Source organism: Mesoplodon bidens, assembly GCF_964165515.1.
Source record: "Mesoplodon bidens genome assembly, chromosome: Y".
NCBI lineage: Eukaryota > Metazoa > Chordata > Mammalia > Artiodactyla > Ziphiidae > Mesoplodon > Mesoplodon bidens.
In genome coordinates, this window is record NC_138180.1 from 47,231,904 (window position 1) to 47,246,617 (window position 14,714).

General features: G+C 53.0%; 1 protein-coding gene across 4 annotated transcripts in view; it reads right to left on the reverse strand.

Annotated features, from left to right (window-relative positions):
• Positions 1-5,020: 5,020 nt before the first annotated feature.
• LOC308609733 (F-box-like/WD repeat-containing protein TBL1X) overlaps positions 5,021-14,714 on the reverse strand; it is a 225,002-nt gene continuing 215,308 nt past the window's right edge. For all 4 annotated transcript variants that reach the window (XM_081223442.1, XM_081223441.1, XM_081223439.1 and 1 more), the window contains 5 exons: positions 11,859-11,933; positions 11,343-11,470; positions 9,429-9,594; positions 7,605-7,706; positions 5,021-6,651 (listed from right to left, as the gene is read on the reverse strand). In XM_081223442.1, coding sequence (XP_081079568.1) covers positions 6,625-6,651; positions 7,605-7,706; positions 9,429-9,594; positions 11,343-11,470; positions 11,859-11,933 — 498 coding nt within the window. In that variant the 3' untranslated portion in view covers positions 5,021-6,624. The remainder of the gene's footprint in view (positions 6,652-7,604; positions 7,707-9,428; positions 9,595-11,342; positions 11,471-11,858; positions 11,934-14,714) is intronic.

Genomic DNA, 14,714 nt, shown 5'->3' on the forward strand with positions numbered 1-14,714 from the left:
AGGCCCTCATCCTCATCCGCAGGGGTCCTGGTCCGCATCCGCGGGGGCCCCTGGTCCGCATCCGCGGGGGGTCTTCCTTATCCGCAGGGGGTCTTCTGCATCCCCGGGGGCCGCGGGCTGGGGGATGGGCAGTGCAGACGGTCGGCTGTTCCTAAAATTTGTATACTATCGATATTGAACGTATACATGTGCACATATATATATATATATCTGGGGGCAAAAATACTATGTATATTATTCACTGGAGACGCAAGCCACCTAGGTAAGTCTATCGAAAGGCAAGGCACCATTTCCTCAGGACACTGCAGCCAGCTCTGCCACGTGATCCTCGTTTATATCAAGACTAGGACTCCATCCTGCTCTAGAAAAGCTGTCCAGGATGCTTCTCGATTTGTGCTTTTGGAGTCACATGGCCACAGATGGATTCAGAGCATCCTGTGACTGCGACCGTGGTACCCAGGGCTGCGTGCTCCTAAAGATGGACCTACATCCCAGCCACCTTGACCCAAAGTGCCCAGCAGGTGTGAAGGAGTTTGAACTTTCCTGGGTGTCCTCCGCATCCTTCATCTCTGCATCGACATTCCGTCTGCCCGCAGCATCAGAAGCCCGTCCTCTGAGGACTCCCCGTGCTGAACGAGGTACAGCCTCAACCCCACTCGAGCAAAGCTGCCAGCTGCTCACTTTCCCAGGCTCCCTCACAGCTAGAGCAAGCTATGGGCCTGGCAGAAAATCAGATTCGTGTCCCAAGTCTAAGTTGGAAGCTGGTGCCCAAGGCAATGGGCCGTGCAGAAGCACTGCTGGAAAGGGGTCGGCAGCTGGTGCGTCTGCTTTGGAAGGCATCCGGGGTGTGCTTTCAGGGGCCGGCCCAGTGTCCAGTATCAAGGTGTGGGCAGCTCCCACCGCTGTGTCTGTGCCCGGTGTTATGTGCATGGGCCCGATCCTGCAGCCGAACACGGCCCCCAAGCCTGGTTCTCCAGAGATGCCCCCGAGGCGCTCAATGTCCTCCTCACCCATTCTGTTGGCTTTACATTAGCCACAGTCAGGTTCAGAGTTTGCACCTGAGAACCCAGGCTGCTCTGAGTGTCTGGTTAAAGTGACCTCTCAGTAGATGGGGTGTCAGCATTGCAGCTGGCAGGGTGGTTTTGATTGGGATGGAGGCAGACTGAGACGGTGATTGGATACCTTCACGAGGCTACGTGCCACGCCCTAAGCTACACCTGGGCACTGGGGACAGAAATGAGCATCAGAGACAGAGATGCTATCAGTCACTCCTCGAGCACAGCAGATCACGACAGACCACGCCTGGCTTTAAGCAATTTCCCTGTAAGGCTGGCTGCTGCAGGGGGCTGCTATGTTATTGTTTTGTAGATGGTAGCTAGGACGGTAAGGGGAAAGATCTAGGGGAGAGGAACCGATGGTGATGGGAGATGGGAAGGTTCTTGAAAAGGGGAGGAAACTGGGACCCAGAGCCAGGAGTCTGGACTTGACAGGTGCAGCTGGGAGTGTAGGTTGGGTGGAAAGATAAGCCTGCTCCTATCAGGTGGCTTCTGTTTGATTTCAACTTATTGGCCAGTTTATTTACACCTTAAGAAACGTTTAAATGAGGCTACTTATTCCCCCTATTCCAAAGATACCCTCTTCGTTGTTTAGAGTTGTGTTTCTGGTGGCGTTTCTCTCAAGAACTTTGCTCAAGGGTAAGGATATTCCTAGCAGGAGACCCTATCCCCCAGAGGATTAACTTCAAGTTTTAGGAGAAGGCAATACTGTAACAGTCCCTGCTTCCTTCCACCATGGGTACCCCCCCTGCCCGCCCCCCACCCCGAGGCTCCCCACGCCCTCCCGCATCACGGGTCCTTCTCCCCGCGACCCCCCACGTGGTCCTCCAGGTGGAGCTGCTGTCTTCCTTTGCTTACCTTGCAAATGGATGAAGACACTTGGGAGAAAAAGGAGCCAGACTGGAAGAAAAAAACAAAAACAACATTCCACCCAATTCTGAGTTTTTTTGTAAGGTTACGTTATCTGCTTCCCACCCTCTCCCAGCCCTTTCCATGCATCTCACCAAGTGATGTCCAGGCTTCCACCAACAGTGAGCACCACCAGCATCCACAGGTGCACAGAAACCTTTCCGTGAATATAGAGAACACCTCAAAGGCCCTTTAGGAACAGCACCCAGATGTGGGCAGTTGAAAAAAAAACAAGTTTCTGTGCAGTGAGGGGAAACTTGGATTCCCGAAATAAAGTGGGAGCCTCAACGGACAAAACATTTTTAGAATCACTGCAGCAATGGGCTCCATGCACCTGAAGATGAAAGTTGGACAATCTGGATTCAACCCAGTTTCCTTCACAGCACAAAGAACCCCCTTCGAAGCTATGAATATGCCACCAGCATCGTTGCTGAAGCCACCAAAGCCCGCATCCCACACGCACCTACCCCGGGAAGCTCTGCCCTGCACTGTGCAGGCCCACTGTGTTTGCTACAAAGGTCTCCCCGGGGCCTCCCCGGGGCTTTAGCAGCAGGGCTTGGGGTGCTCGGAGCTTCACCCCAAATCCACCATGTGGGAACACGCTTGGTCAACTTGGCAAGACTTAAAAAAGAGAAAAACAAAACCAGGCAAGGCTGAACCCCAGACAACACCGGGGCAGAGAGAGGAAGGGAGGGGCCAGCCCCTGGCTCTGTTCCAGCCCAGGATCAAGTTGGGGTTAGGGGAAATGGCACCACGACCTTCTTTTGTGACTCACGTGTACAGCCAAACGCAGCCCGTCTCGCTGCGTCTGCCTACCACGGGGACAGCGGTTCAATTCAATTATGTCACATCCGTCCACTGATGAAAGTGGCATCAATGGGAACACCTGGCCAGGGCTGGCACGGAGCAGACTCCGGTCCACGTTTCCAGATGTCTGTGTGCATCGTGCCCAGTGTCCGCTCACCAATATCCACCACCTTAGGTTCTGCTAACTAGTCAAAGCTCACCCTTGAACTGCAACTCCCAGCAAACCAACCCCACTTGAGAGGAGAAAATTCATCCGCTTTGACTTTCTAAAACAGCCAGCCTGAAACACAGCAACACAAAGGAAACGTACTAAAAAGCACGCTCCCTTTATATCGTAACGGGGCAGCTGACCCTCCTGCCGTCGCGACCCCGAAAGCAGCCCTCCCGCTGTTTTCTGCTGGAGAAGACACAGAGCTCCGTCTACACTCAGGGGTGTCAGCGTGGGCCCCGGAGATGCTGACCAAGACGAAGAAAGCACACCCACCAAGTTCTCTATCAAAATAGAGCAATTTATTCAAGACACTGAATATGATCTGTTGATTCTCTCTTGAAACGAATGAGCTACGACGCACAAGGTGATTCTCTTTCTGGGAGCGCGTGAGGGTGAGGGGCGGAGGGAGAACAAAATGGGGGCCGTGTGGATGGAACAGAGTCTGGAAAACGCGGACAGGAGCACATCTGGCTGCACGTCTGACACAGACAATAAAAACCGCAGAAGCCAGAATTCACAACCTCAGTGAGCGGCGGAAGGAAAGATTCTGCATTTGACAAGAAACACGATAAAAAAAAAAAAAAGGTGGAACAGAAGGTTAAGAGAGAAAAATAACAAGGAACAGAAGCAGACCCTTATGTTGGACAAAGTGCACTTCACTCGGCTCTAAGATCTATTTTTAGAAAGACAGAACGAGCGTCGCGTTCTGGGTGTCACGTGGGGTCAGACGTGCCCCGTGGGCAGCATCCCTTGCCCAGGTGTGCGCAGAATGAGTTCTCAGTCACCGCAAACCCAACCGAAAATTCCGGGGAGGATCGTTGTGTGACTCCTGCTTTCAGAATCAAGGTCCCATTTGGTCACTGAGACTGAGGCATTGACTTCCAAGTGTTAGAAGCTGTAAACGACGTCCAATGCTAACATGAGCCACGGGGCACCGATGACAGGGATGTGTCTGCTGAGCGCTGGCTGGCACGGTGCAGCTGGTGGGCAGCGTCTGCGGCTCAGGGCACGGCTGCCGTCCTGCTGAGAGTGGGAATGGGGTTCCAGGCGCACTGGCTGCCTCGTCTTGCCTCCCTGGGGCCCCTGGGAGGCCCCTTCTCAGTGGCCGGCCGAGGACGCCAGGAACGCGGATGGTCTGCCTTCCTCAGCCTCAGGTCACTGCCAGGCCCGGGATCAAGCCCCCGTGTCAGGGGCCTCACAGCCCTCGGCTCCAACCCAGCAACTCCCAACTGCTTCAGATTTACCAAGAGGCTAAAGTCAGCACTTGGAGACCCTGGGTACCGACCGTCCAGTGAGGATCGTATCGTGAACAGACTGTCTTCACCCGTCAGCAGGCTTTGGCTTGTCAAACACAAACTGTGTCCTGACCCTGGACAGCTGATGTCTGTAGACGTGACACATTTTCATCGGGTGAGGGGGTCCAGATGGTGCTCGTCTAGATCCCCCCAAACTGCACCTCAAACCCAGTAACTTCTTGGTGGCAGGCAATTACCAGTGTACCCGGGGATGTCTGCCATCTTCACAGATGGCAGCAGAAACTCCGGAGAACATTGATCTTCTTAGAGGCCAAGCGTTTAGGTAACAGATCCAGAATAAAATGCTCGACTCATACGTGAACAGAGCGCTTGTTGGTCTCCTACAGACGGGGCTTGAAGAACTCACAGATCCATGGAGGCCCATTAACGATCCGAGAAAGATGAATGCACTCTGGCTTTTGGGGCTGGTCCCCGGACAATCCAAGTTTTGCAGGAGGGCCTGGTCTGCTCTGCCCATTAGCTTTTGCCTCCACGGACAGACAGCACCCTCTAAGTAACCTCGGGCCTTGTTGCTGGAACACACACATGGCTGCACCCTGCCTGCCGCCAGCCCCCCGGGCCCGGCCCCCTGCCCCACCCCGGCCTCTGCCTGCAGGAAGACGGATGAACCCAGAGGCCCTGTGTTCCGCGGCTTCCCCTGCTGCTAACTGAAAAGATGGGTCAGCGTCGGGTTATGACAACAAAGTACAAAGGTCACCGGATCCAATGAAAGGAAGCTCCTCCAGGAACACAAAGCCATGTTTAATTTTTTAAAAACAGTAAAAAGATTCATTATTACAAAAGGAAAACCTTGCTCCTCCTCCGTGGCAAGAGGAAGAAACTATGAACAGGACAGAAATGATTAGTGACACTCTACCTACGGAATTCACCTTCAGGACCAAAAACCTCTCTCCCTGTTCGTTTTTGTCGTTATTAGACCCAGTGAGATCCTGGAGCCTCTCCCGTCAGCTGTGCAAAGGACCGACCGAGGTGCTCTTGGTGGGGGGACCACAGGTGGCCCTGCGGCCTGAACGATGCCAGGCGGCATCCTGCTGAGTGGATGGCTGGGATGGCCCCTTCAACGCCGCTGGTCCTGGGAACGCTTCTCGGCTCCGAAGGCACGCTTCTCCAGGTCTCTCCTGCCGGCTACTATACGGTCCACACACCCTGAAAAATGCCAGGGTCGTCTTCGAGCTGGAAGGGCCCGGATTTTCCTCTGTGGCCGTAGGAGAGCCCCAGCGCCGACCCCAGAGCTGGCCCCTTCCCACAGAGTCTTCACTGCCTCTCAAGAAGCTGAAAGTGAAGGGAACAAGCCACCTCAGACCCTGCCTGTGTCTTCCTAAACTTTGTTTTTAAATATGAATCACACAAAGCTCTCTATGTCTGATGGCCATTTTAGGATTTTAAAATTGTTTTAACATAAAAATATTTTTTTTTCTGCAAAAATACTCTGGGCTCTCTCTTATAAGTCACTTTTTTTTTTCCTCCTGTAAAAAGTCCCCCTGCCCTGCCTTCTTACATAAAGCACTTATTATGCGCCAAAAGTGCCCTTGAGACCTAAGATGGGAAGCAACTATGAGGAAAGGGGCGGAGAGAGTGTGGCGGGGGGGAGGGCGAGAAAGCCCCGCCCGTCAGAGACTCTGTCAGGGGGTGATGCCAACCAAGACCACGAAGGAAGGAAGGAGGTGGAGGGGGCGGGCGACATCAGCAAACAAGCAACAAACCCAAAACAGTTTCCACCTCAGACCCAAGGCCCCCAGACGACAGGATTCCAGCCCATAGAAAAACCACGGGACAAAGAGTCTAGAAAATAGAAAGTGTTGGGATTACACAGTTGCCCATTTCATCCGCACAAACTGGTCTTTGAACATCCTTGTAAGAGTAACTGTAGTGTCCAAATTTTTAGGGTAAAAAAAAAAAAAACCCACCACATGAGGACTTCCCCATCCCCATTTTGGTTTATCACAGCATTTTTTTCCTTTTTCTTTTTGGCACAGTTTTTTTTTTTTTTTTTCCTCTCAGCCATCAGAGCCTGTTCTGGATGGGAACCAAACCGTGCACCGTCTAGCTGGTGGCTTCATGCTTCCCAGGCTGAACGTTCCAGGTGGAAACCATTCTTTCCCCCTTTTATATGACTGTGTGTATATTTTTGTTTTAAACTTCTTGATAAAGATTACAAAAAAATAGAGACTCCTGTGGCCAGGGATGAGTTGATTTCAAAGTACACTCTAAGGTCAAGTTCGTACAGTTTTGGAGCTGACAGAATTGTGTTTGAATAGTGCTACAACCCCACACATTCACTGCTGGTCCGTTAGAATTCTCTTCTTGTTTCTAAAATATTTCGTGTTTACTTTCGCAGATCTAAGACACACACCTGGAAGGGAAGAGAAAGCTCCCGTTATCTTGAGACACGACACAAGACGCCTTTAGAGCAGAGGATGGCAAACGGCCCATGGACCAAATCCAGCCTGCCACCCACTTTTTACAAGGTTTTATTGGTACATAGTAGAGAGGGTTCAGAGCATCTCTCACGACAGACTAACATCTGAGCATCTGACCAACCAACCCCAGGCAAACAGGACAGAGGGGAATAGCCAGGTCGAGGGCTATGCTAGGAACTAATGGGGTGGCCACAGCCATCGGCGGGTGTCACAGACCAGACACCAACATGGCAGGGCAGAGGGCAAATCACGCCTGAGCACACATTTGGGGGCCGGGCTGACATCTGGCCAGCCAGCCCACTGCCACCTGCCCTACAGCTCATGGCAATTCCAAGTGCAGGCATGAATCCAAAAGCTAGACATCTTAGGGGAACAACATAGGGCCACTGGGACCCCGGAGACCCGTGGAATGCAAAGTCGGGCCTTTATCACCCGAGGGCCCAGCAGGCTGGGAGCCAAGACAGGACCAAGTTTCTCAGCCTCGGCACCTGCGCTACTTGGGGCTGGTCACGTCCCTCCTGTGGGCATCCCGTGCACTGTAGCAGGTTCAGCAGCAGCCCTGACCTCCACTCACCAGATGCCAGTAGCCCCCCGACCAAAGCAGTGGCAACCAAAATGCCTCCAGACATTGCAGATGTCCTCCAGGGGCAGAATCACCCCGGTCGAGGACCACCAATTTCACCGAGAAAACGTCATTCAGTAAGTAAGAGAGACGGCTGCTCCCAGAGGCGGTGCCAGCCCAGAAGTTTCCTTCACCAACACACATTGGCTGCAGCGCTCGGAGGCCACCACAGCGCTGGAGGCCCCCGCGGGTATCAGGGGTCTGACTTTTCGTGTCTCCACCGCCGAGCCCTCCGCCCCCCAGGAAACTACGGGTGCTGCTTACGGAGCCGTCCGACGCACTGGCGCCCACTTTGTCCCCTCGGGCGTTCCAGCACACCTCGAAGATGCCGCCGGTGCCTCGGTAGCTGTGGACGAGACTTCCGCTCTGCAAAGCAAAGCCACCGTCACTCGCGATGCAGACCGCCGACGTGGCCCCCCAGGGTGTCAGCACAGAAACTTTCAAACAGAGAAGCTAACGGAGTTTTCAGCGGCCGTAACTCGCCTCTCAGACCTGCTGCCATGGGGGGCGTAGCTGACCTACGGCAGCCCGCGGAGTCGGCCTGAACATGCTGCAGCCGAGGTCACGCCTCCCAGGGGTCATTCCCGGGGGCCAGCGACTGAGGGGGGCAGTGGGACTGAGGCAGCCGGGGAAGGAGCAAGTCAACAAGGTCATGCGCGTCTTTATATTTAGAGGCGTCCATCTCACTGAGGACTAGAGAGACAGACCCTCAACGTCTCAAAGAGTTCTGTGATTTATAAAAATAAATAAATAAATAAAGGCGTAAAATGATTTAATGACTTGCTGACAGCAGCAGTTATCTAACTGATGATGTCATTTTAGAAATCCATCCATCACCATTTCCAGCAAGAGCTCCTGCTACGTGTTGATGTCTGTTTTCCGGGTGGCCTATCTGGGGCTCTGAGGCTGGGCTCGGCACCAGGCTGGCTCCACGCAAGGGCCACCGTCGCCTCTTGCTCGCCGAGAAGACATGAGCACGTGAGGCGGCTCCTGGGAAGCCTGAGGTCTCAGTGGACCACCCTCGGGCCCCCTGCCACCGCCAGCTAACATGGCTCCCGCACTGCCTCCCTGCACCAGCCACAAGGGGGCGCGGGCTTGAGAAAGTACGTTCGTCCGAATGCCACCCAGGCCTAAAGGAATCACGAAGGAGCGTGGGAATAAAACAGGAGGGGAGGGACTTCCCTGGCGGTCCAGTGGTTAGGACTCCGCGCTTCCACTGCAGGGGGCACGAGTTCAATCCCTGGTCGGGGAAGTAAGACCCCGCGTGTTGCACGGGGCAGCCAAAAAATACAAAAACAAAAGACAAAACGAAACAAAAAAAACTCCCCCAAAAACCAGGAGAGGAGAGGCCACGTCATCCATCCTGAGGCCACACAAAATGGATCGCTGGCTGTCTGCAGTGACCCCTCCCATAGCACATTTCTCTCTTCCATTAGCAGGAGACCCAAGAGCCCAGTATACTCAAACACCGTCTCCTTTTACTTCCGTGACAGTATAACCAACAGTGACATTCCTGCCGCTACCCAAACATAAAGCACTTCCCTTCAAAAAGTCAAAACGCCATGACAACAGCCAACGAATATTCCTCATGGTCCTTGATTTGTTCCCTGAAGAAGCTACAGGAGCTGGTGTGGAACAGAGGCGGTCAGGGCTGGCCTCACCCCGGACGGCCGTTCCCCCTAGAAAGCTCGGATGGAAGGACACTTCTGACCTAGACCTCAGTACCCACAGGGCAGCCTCTCGGGTAGGAAGATGACTGGGCTATGATTTTCCAAGGTGACTCCTCATGCCCAAGAGAAGGAAGTGGCAGGTGGAAGGCTTACCTGCCAAGGACTCAGAAGAAGTAACGAGTCTATGGGCGTCCCTGGCGGGGAAGACCGACCGCCCACACGGAGCACAGGGCAGATGGCACTGGGTCTGGGCTCCACCCGGGGAGCTGGGGTTTGTGTCAAGGCTCTGCGTCTGAGGTGAGGCATTCCTGAGCACACACTCATTCCCTGGTTGCTGTTCCGGGTGTGGGCCACCAAAATCATGACTGTGGGGGCACTCTCTCTGGAGAGGACTGGGCGGTGGGAATCAGGGGATTACCTGCGTGTTCCAGATGTGCACACACTTATCAAAGGAGCCGCTGGCCAAGTGCTTCCCGTCGGGGCTAAAAGCTACACTATAGACCGGTTCCTGGTGTTTGGTGAGCGTGTGGATGCAAACGCCCCGCTCCACGTCCCACAGTCGAACTGTAGAATCGAACGAAGCACTGGAAAGACGGGAGAGAAAACGTCACCACAACACACGCGGGTTCCCAACTGTTTCCCTAAGACGCGTCACGGGCAGCGGGCGCTGCCTTCCTTTCCTGGCTCTTACGTTTCGAGGGCCAACAAGCGGGTACACTCTTCCTCTTCTAAAACGTGAACCAGATACACTGAAAACAAAGCCACGGTCGTAAAACACATCATCTCCTTCTTTTTTTGGGTGCTGTTACGAGGGAGACAAATTGACATCCACACTCATTTGTCTGTGCATTTTTCTAAGATATGAATGATATGTACTTTGGTATTCACTACGTTTTGTAAAGCGCTCCCACAACTTACAACACGACATCTATCGTTGCCAACTAAAATAATGCTGAGAGCCGTATTTGGGGAAATAGCAAACCGAGCGAGTACAGAATTAAAATATAATCGCATCCAAATACACAATCGCACTCCTGGGAGCTGCAAATTTTAGTAATTTCCAAATTTGAAAGAAGCGTACACAGCACAAGGATGCTTTACCCGGCGCTGCTTCTCTCTGCAGGGACTTACAGGCAGCAGCACGTCCCTTTATGCTTGGTAAGTAGAAGGATCGCTTACGCTCGTAATGGGTGCCACGTGATACACAGCACCTTCCAAGTTATAAAAAAAAGAGAAAAGAGAGCGTGCTGTATCCTAGACATTTAAGTGGATTTCAGGACAATTACTTGAAATAAGAGAGTAACGGCCTTCGTGTTCTTCTGGATCGGCCTTTCAGCTGATGTGGACTTCCGTCCAGTGTTTTCTAAGAGACGGCCTGGGGTCGGTCCTTTCAGTAACACGAGTCCTTGCTGCCTGGCGAGGCCGCCCACCCCACGGCTACACAGCAAAGACGGAGGGCTCTCCCTCATTGACAGGAGGGCCGTGCCACCTGCCACTTTGCCCCACAACCCTGTTCTCTGCAACTACACAGAACAAACCCACTGCTGCTTCCTGGCAGGGAGACATTCCTTCCCAGGCCAAACAGCTAAACAAACACCCACGCTTTGTTGCATCATGGGCTCCGGACCCCTAAGTAACCCGGAAATTCAGCCTCAGAATCTCTTTAGTTCGTTTTTCTAAAGGTTCCTGTTAAAATATCATACTGGGATCGGAACATTATATCCTGCATGGGGTCCGATGAGCACGGGGACGAGTCTGCTGACCGCAGGCTAAGTGATGTAGTTCCGCGGAGGCCACTGTGGGGACTTACAACCACTCTTCTCAATTCTGGCATCTGACTGACTAGCCACTCCTCTGCCTCCAATGCTGGTGTCTTGGTGGGGGGGGTGGTCCACTGTATAAACCAGTTAGGTCAGATCTGGCTGCGGCTGGGGACACTTATCACCATTCAGCATTCTCACCACCTGCAGCTCCGAGGTGAACCAAGTACACCAAGCCCAAGGTCCAAGCTGAACTGTTACCTTTCTCCATCAGGAAAGCAAAGTGCTGGGAGCCTGGACACATACTGATTCCTCCCACCAGCCTCACGGTGAAGACCGTCCTTACCTCGAGTTAGCCGTCACGTGATAATTTATATCTCGGGGCCCTTTCAAAATCAGCCGCCTCTCCATTTACTACGGAAAGGTGTAAGCACATTTGGAAGACAACTTGGCAATATTTTCTGGGCTCTCTGGATACGAAAAACTTTGACCGGCCACATTGCTGGCTCAGCCACAGTGAGCAAGGCTGCTTTTAGGAACCGAGACTGGGCTGAGGGCTGCCTTCCCTTTACCTTGCTAGCATGATGTTGGAGTTTGGGTTGCTGGTGGCTGGCCCGGTGGGACTCCACTTTATGGTGTATATCTCTTTGCTGTGAGCTTGGAGGTCATGGACACACGTATCCTGCTTCATACTCCAGATCTAGAGAACACATTGGGAACACGGTGAGCAGCGGCTGCCTCTCCCACCGGGGCAGGTTCTCCACCACCCCTGCTGGGGGCGTTCCTTAGGTTGCCTCCTCTGGGAAGCTCACGCCCAGCGGGGTGGGCAGCTGGCGGACTGGCCAGCAGAGGGGCCGGCTGAACACTAGGGGGCGCCCGTGAGAAAGGCCGCGGGAAGGGCGGGATGAAGCAGTGAGGTCACTGCAGGACAGCGACTTTTGCCGTTTGCCAAGAGGAAAGACGACAGGGGTGGGAACAGCGCTCGGAACAGAATAGCCAGCCGGGGGAGCGTGAATGTTAAGACCAGCACTGAGTACGGGGGGGTCGCCTGGGTTGGTCAAACGGCTCAGCCTTTTAGAAAGCTTTACCTTTAACGTCATGTCATCAGAGCAGGATGCTAGCAACATCCCAGAAGGATCCCATTTGATGGCATTCACCTCATTCTGGAAGAGAGCAAAGGGTTTCAGAAAGAAAGAAAGGCCTGGGAGCAGTAACACAACCTTCCAGCAGGGGGAGGGAGTGCACTGTCCTCTCTGCAAAAAGCCTACTTGCATCCACCCTGGAGAGAAAAGCACACACCCCAGGCCACGTGCGTATTCCCCCTTTCCTTACGCCGCCTTGCTCAGGGATACAAAATGCACAGCCGTGTGCCACACATAACCAGCCACCCTCATCTTATTTCTCTAAGGAAAAAAAAAAAATCACAACTAGGAAGGAAGCCAAATGAATTTACACAGAGTAAGGGCAGCACGTAAAAGCAGGAAGACCAGCAAGTTATTTTAAAGCTGACTTGGAGAGTCATTTCCCTGCTCACTATTAATACGACAGCTACCCGCTCTGTCTACATCTGTCAGGACATCTCTCTTTTGGTGCTGAGTGGAGGGGGAGGAAACGTAAAGACGCAAGGTTACCCAGAGGGGTAACCCAGGCCCAAGACGACGTGACCTGAACACACACACGCAGGCGAGCACACGTCGCCTGGCTATTTCCAGAGCAAACGGCCAAGGACACAGAACGCTGCTGTAACTCGGCACATATGGAAAGCTCTAGCAGGCAGGCCAGTGTGCAAAGGGGACTGGGCGGAGGCACCGAAAGGAACAAGGCTGCAGGCGGCCTTCCGGTTCTGGGGGCCAGGGGACCTCGAGGCTACATCCTGGAGGGCGAAGGCAAATGCTCCCGTGGGCAAGGGAGCCACCTGCAGCTGAGTGGAGGCGGGGTGGACCGGGGAGAGATGGCGGGAGCCAGCCGCCGGTCCCGGGCCCCCCATTTCCAGTAGGGGGACCGTGGAGCCCCGTCCCGTTCTCTCAGGCCTGCTGCTGCAGCCTAACAATTAACTCATTTCACACTCATAATTAACTTCCCAATTAACTGCATGCTGCTAAGTGCTCTGGTCTGGATGACAAGTGGTGATGGTCATGCTACTCGCTAAGGGCACTGAGTGCTGAACGTGCAAGACAGGGGGGACAAGGCTGCGTCTGTGTTCCCTGTGGTACCCGAGGTGGAAGGCCCAGAAAATAGGGAGGGACTGGAACCTGCAGTACAAGGGGCAGGCCTGTGGGTGAGCCCGGGAGGTCGAGGCGGCCGGACTGAGCCTGTGCGCACAGGCAAGCGGACCCAGGAGGACACCGAGAGAAGCGGTGCCTGGTGAGAGATGCACACCAGGGACAAGGGCAGTGTGGGGGGCTCTGAGCGTAACTGCTGAGAACAGAACCCGAGGGTGCATCTCCGAGGGCCTGCCTGCAAGAGGGAGCTGGTGCCCACTGGCCGTCCCCAGTCGAGCCCCCTCCCATCTTCCAGGGTGAAAGTGGAGTTTCCTCTCCCTCCGTCTGCAGCCCAAGTCACAGTTCCCAGAAAGCATCCAGAAACGGCGCACGGGGTCTCGGGAAGAAATCAGCTCGACTACATTGAGCTCACGGCTTGTGTGGAATGGTGGGCTGCCATGGGACCCGTTTAAAGAGCCAGGTGGTGCGAGGGCATGAAAGTCCCAAACGGGGCAGCTGGCAAGTCACAAAGATTTCCTAGTAAAAGCTCGGGGACGGTCTAGGCGTAGAGGAGAAATAAGTTGAGGTCAGAAAAATTAAAAAAGAAGGGTCTGTTTATAGCCACGACAAGATGTTAACAGGACAATTGGTCCCTGGGCTCTGAAAGAACCTTCTTTTGGAAGCAGGGACCTGTAGGGACAGAAGCTGGAAAAAGTGGGTATAAGGAAATAGGCAAGTGCCACAGACAGTGCAAGTTATGTCGGGTAAGTTAGTGGCAAGGGATGCCGTGAGCCAAAGGCGGGGAGCAGTGCAGGTGTGAGGTGCTCCCAGCCAACAGGTCCTCCAGGAGGACCGGGGTAGAGGCGGGGGTGCTGCACACCAGAGGGCTCTGCCAGGGAAAGGCTGTGAAGAGCCTCGTGGGCTATGCGGGAGAATCTGATGGTACCTCCAGAGAGCAAAAATGCTCATGTGAAAAGACACACGCACCTCAATGTTCACAGCACCGTTATTTACAATAGCCAAGACATGGGAGCAACCTAAGTGTCCATCAATAGATGAATGGATAAAGAAGATGTGGTACACACACACACACACAGACACACACACACACACACAGACACACACACGGAATGCTACTCAGACAAGAAAAGAATGAAATTCTGCCACTGGCAACAACATGAACTTGGAGGGTATTATGCTTAGTGAATGAACTAAGTCAGACAAATATCGTGTGGTATCACTTATATGTGGAATCTAAAAAAATACAACAAACTAGTGAATATAAGAAAAAAGAAGCAGACTCAGAGATCACAGAGAACAAGCTAACGGTTATTGCTGGGGAAGGGGGAGGGGCACGACAGGGGAGGAGATTAAGAGGTACAAACTATTATGTACAAAATAAATAAGCTACAAGGATACATCGTACAGCACAGGGAATATACCCAATATTTTATAATAACTATAAATAGACTATAATCTTTAAAAATTTGAATCGCTATGTTGTACACCTGAAACTTATATAATATTGTAAATTAACGATACCTTGATAAAAAAGATTAATTAATTAAAAAAACGAATTCAGTGAGAAGTCAGCTGGTGTCTTGAGTTTCTTGGATTGAATGTTGATGTTTTCCACCCAATTTAGGAAAATTTGGCAAAATCATCGTGTCAAATAATTTTTCTGTTCCATTCTCTTCTCTCTCCATTACACATATACGCTACAGTGCTTCACACTGTCTCGTA